Source organism: Rhinichthys klamathensis, unplaced genomic scaffold, assembly GCF_029890125.1.
Source record: "Rhinichthys klamathensis goyatoka isolate OS25496 unplaced genomic scaffold, OSU_Roscu_1.1 h1tg000828l_1, whole genome shotgun sequence".
Taxonomy (NCBI): Eukaryota; Metazoa; Chordata; class Actinopteri; order Cypriniformes; family Leuciscidae; genus Rhinichthys; species Rhinichthys klamathensis.
Genome location: NW_026607210.1, coordinates 20,201 through 25,000, shown reverse-complemented (window position 1 = coordinate 25,000; position 4,800 = coordinate 20,201). Strand labels below are relative to the sequence as shown.

At 41.0% G+C, this 4,800-nt stretch overlaps 1 protein-coding gene across 1 annotated transcript in view; it reads right to left on the bottom strand.

Moving 5' to 3' along the window:
- The window catches only part of LOC130078176 (immunoglobulin superfamily DCC subclass member 3), a 21,549-nt gene extending 17,152 nt beyond the window's left edge, over positions 1-4,397 (bottom strand). The window contains exon 1 of the mRNA XM_056243697.1: positions 4,284-4,397. Coding sequence (XP_056099672.1) covers positions 4,284-4,383 — 100 coding nt within the window. The 5' untranslated portion in view covers positions 4,384-4,397. The remainder of the gene's footprint in view (positions 1-4,283) is intronic.
- Between the last annotated feature and the right edge of the window lie 403 nt (positions 4,398-4,800).

The window sequence follows — 4,800 nt, the reverse complement described above, 5'->3', positions numbered from 1 at the left end:
AACAAAATAAAATGAGAAAAAGCGTGTAAAGATGCCTGTCTGCTCTGTGATATTCAGCTCTTTAGATCAGTATTACACACACACACACACACACACACACACACTCGCATCAGTAGATAGACACGTTGTTTCTCAGTGGGCTGGTGGTTCTGCTTGGATTTACAGCGTCTTTAATCAAAGTGATTCATCTCCACTGAACTTAAACTTGACTTTCGGGCGTCTGATTGATGGCTCTTTCAGAAGCACTCACACAAACACACACAAAACCCCAAAACAGCCACACAATGCAGCTCCACCCCCCCCACCCCGCCATAACTGCCCCTGCCCCATCATTCTGCCCCGTCTGAAGAGCATCTGCCCCTCCTCCGCCCCGTGGCGCTGCGAGTGTCTTTCACAGTGTGTGTGAGGGTGACTTTCCCATGCCACACCATCACTCACACACACCGCCCCCCTCGCAGCTGCCACACACACACACAAAACACTGCAGTCACACTTGAACTTGAACGCGCTCGCGTGGAAAACCCAGACTCGTGGCATCAGGGTCTGACCTGGTCACATGACCTCAGACCTGGTCACATGACCTCAGATTCTCTGACAGGAATCCCTACGCACACAAACCAATCTCACACACAGGAGCAAGAGTGCGCATTCATGAGGATCTGAACTATAATGATAGCTATAACCATAACAATAACTAATGAAAACTTTAGTGATAACTATAGTAATAACTACAACAGTAACTATAACCATAACAATAACTAATAACTATAGTAATAACTACAACAGTAACTATAACCATAACAATAACTATGAATAACTATAACAAAAATGGTAACTACAACGATAAACTTTAACCGTAACTATAACCATAACAATAACTAACGATAATAGCAATAACTATAACAGTAACTATAACCATAACTTATAATAACCATAACAATAACTATAACTAACGATAACTATAGTGATAACTAACAATAATGGCAGCTATAACGATAATCATAACCATTAAAGCTGCAAGCAGCATTAAGCGGGGTTCAAGCGTTTAAGGCCTTTAAGCACATACGCATTAAAGACATTAAGTCTTATTTAGCAAGCATTTCTCCACTGACATCAGAGATGGAAAAGACCATTTACAGCCAATACTGGCAATTTACCATAGGAAATATATGGTTTTCAAAGCTTTTTGACAGTTATAGCGCCATGTATGGTCTGATCTCCATAAAATTTTGTATCCTTGTTTACTATGTTATGTCACATAAGCCCACCAATTTTTGTAAAGTTCTGAGTTTTCATTTAGGTTTTTTAGGCTTTCGAGTGCATTTTGCCACATCCATTTTCTAAATGACCCTGTTATAGCCATGCAAATGCAAAAGTTCAACTTTTTTGGTCTGTCTGGTCTGGTTCGGTCTAGGTCTGTCTGGTCTGGTTTGGTTTGGTCTGATCGGGTCTGTTTTTTTGGTTTGGTCTATCTGGTCTGATTTAGTTTGATCTGGTCTGGTCTGATTTTGTTTGGTCTGTTCTGGTCTGGTTTGGTTTGGTTTGATCTGGTCTGGTCTAGTTTGGTTTGGTCTAGTTTGGTTTGGTCTGGTCTGGTCTAGTTTGGTCTGGTCTAGTTTGGTTTGGTCTAGTTTGGTCTGGTCTGGTTTGGTTTGGTTTGGTTTGGTCTGGTCTGGTCTAGTTTGGTTTGGTCTGGTCTAGTTTGGTCTGGTCTAGTTTGGTTTGGTCTAGTTTGGTCTGGTCTGGTCTGGTCTAGTTTGGTTTGGTCTGGTCTGGTCTAGTTTGGTTTGGTCTGGTCTGGTCTAGTTTGGTCTGGTCTAGTTTGGTGTGGTCTGGTTTGGTCTGGTCTAGTTTGGTGTGGTCTGGTTGTTATCTGGCTCTAGTTAAATGAGATTCACCAGTAGTGTCTAACGCCGCAGCTGTTTTCTCTCCTCACAATAGCAGAGCATGTTCACTGGTAAACACTGGAGGATCCGGCCACCCCTGCGGCTGTCACTCGTGAGGCGTGGCTCCGCCCCTAGACTGTCAATCATGAGGCTCGGCTCCGCCCCCAGTCTGTGACCTCTGAGCCTAGAGGTCATGAGAATCAGCCGCTCCTCCTCCTGCTCTCTTCATTGTGTTCTGAAGTTCACGGCCGCATGAAGACTGAGAAACACACATCTGCTCATCAGAACGTGAGTGTGTGTGTGTGTGTGTGTGTGTGACCATGTGACCCGCAGGAAAACACTTACAGCTTCGCAGACGGAGTCAAACGCCTTGAAATTATGCTGAATCTATTACACAAATGTTCAATAAAGCATCACAGATATTACAGTGTTCACTAGGCCACACCATGAACAAGTACCACGGTAAATTACAGTGTTTTTAATCATACTATCATGATATATGAATATGCTTATGATTCAATACCATGGGAAACATGATACTTCTCATATACTGAAAGTAATTCAACATTTAATATCTGCATGTGTTTTCAGCATTAACCGTCATCAGAGAATGTTAATAAAGTGTTGAAATATTAACTTAAAATCTCAAGAAGATATATAAGCTCAAAGATGTTCGACTGATGAAAGATGGAGAATCCCTGAAGTACACGACTATAAAATGAGTCTACATACGAACTCTTTTAAAATGTTATGTTAATAAAATAAAGGTTTGTGTTTAAAGCATCCCATGATGCACCTGGGGAAGTGTTCAGAGTCAGCAGAGCTGCTCAAATATACACTAATGCTCAAAGTTTGAAATAGTTATGATTTATTCATTTGTCTGAAAGAGGCTCTTCTGCTCACCAAGGCTGTGTTTATATGATCAAAATTACAGTAAAAATGGTGAAATATTATTATAATTTAAATCAGCTGTTTTCTATCAGGAGAATCAAGAGAATCGAGTGTCTAATGACTCACAGCATCTCGTCTCGTCGTGTGTGTGTGTGTGTGTGTGTGTGTGTTTGAGAGTTTGTGTCCAATATTCTATAATCTGGACATTTCACAGAGGCATTATACATGTTTTTGTGTGTGTGTGTGTGTGTGTGTGTGTGTGTGCATATTAACATTATAAATGTCTTTACAGTCACTTTTGATCAATGTAAGATATAGAATCATATAGAACTAATATAGTGCGTTAAAATAGAATCAAGTAGTTAATATAGAACCAATAATTATTGAGCATCAAATCATCATATTAGAATGATTGTGATTGTGTGTGTGTGTGTGTGTGTGTGTGTGTGTGTGTGTGTGTGTGTGTGTGTGTGTGTGTGTGTGTGTGTGTGTGTGCGCGAAATTATCATATTCATGACACTGATCTGGTTCCCACAGTGCTGAATAGACTCTGGTGCTAATTAGGAAAATGAAGCAGTCGCCGCTCACGTGCATGCGTGTGCGTGTGTGTGTGTGTGTGTGTGTGTGTGTGTGTGTGTGTGTGTGTGTGTTACAGCAGAATGCTTGTGACACAAACACAGAAGAGAGTTTGACCACAGGCACATGCGGTGTAGATCTTTTGGATTAACCTTGTGAACCCTGTGTCTGTGTGTGTGTGTGTGTGTGTGTGTCTGTGTGTGTGTGTGTGCACAGCAGCTGCCTCAGGATTACGGGCCCTTATAATGAGATCTCAATCACCCCCCACCCAGTCTGACCCCGACCCTAAAGACCCAGTCATATGATAATGAGGGTCAGGTCAAAGGTCAGGGTCAGTGTCTGGCTCAGGTCTGTCTGTCTGAACATGAACTTCAACAAACTCAGAATCAGAGCAAAGCTCCTGCAGTGACTGAATCACACACACACACTCTCACACACACACACACACAATATCAAGTCTAGTGCTAATTTCATAAAAATCTTTAAATGGTTGAAACTGAAGTTTTAAATCTCAGTGAAGCATCAGAAGAAAACACAGACTAATCAACAGATTCATTATCAAAATAATAGTTTGTTACAGAACTAATATCAATATAAAGTTATCATCAATATAACACACAAGCATCAGTATAAATGTAAATGAGGACGAAGAGATCTCAGATAATGACTGCTAATTGAACTCATTAAAGCTTTAATGAATGACTCCACTAATAACAGGACAGTCATTTACATATGAGCAGTGTCTGCATTAAAGGAACAGGGCTATTAGTTATGATATTTCACACAGATATTTCCTGAACCTGAATAAACAAGTCTGAAACAAAGACAGAAGCGTCATCGCCGCTCACACACACACACACACACTGAGGGAACTGAAGCATCATCGGCGCTCACACACACACACACACTGAGGGAACTGAAGCGACTCACCTGAGAGTGTGTAGAGCAGGAGCACGACTGAGACCCTCGCCTTCATTCCTGCAGGAGTTTCATCCTCTGACACAGCAAAGCAAACGCGAATATTCCTCATCCAGAACCACAATATTCCTCATCCACAATCATAATACTCCTCTCTGAGTCTCTGAGCGCGAGTCTCATCAGATGTGTTCTCCAGCAGGGGCGGGGCCACGCGCCAGCAGCCAATCAGAGAGCAGTGGGAGACAAGGACACGCCCCTCGCGCAGAGGTGCTGCGGCGCTACTGTTGATCAGGTAAACATGTATATTTCCTACTGTAAACGGGGGTTTCCTCGACTTTTGGTTTATTTTTTTTAAATAGATACATTTGTAATATTGATTCCCACTAAATTAGTGATTTCCACCTTTTCTTTTAATAATTCATGATATATAAAATTAGCACAAGACTATATTATATATAATTGAAATAGAAAGAAATATATATATATATATATATATATATATATATATATATATATATAAAGTCTTTAT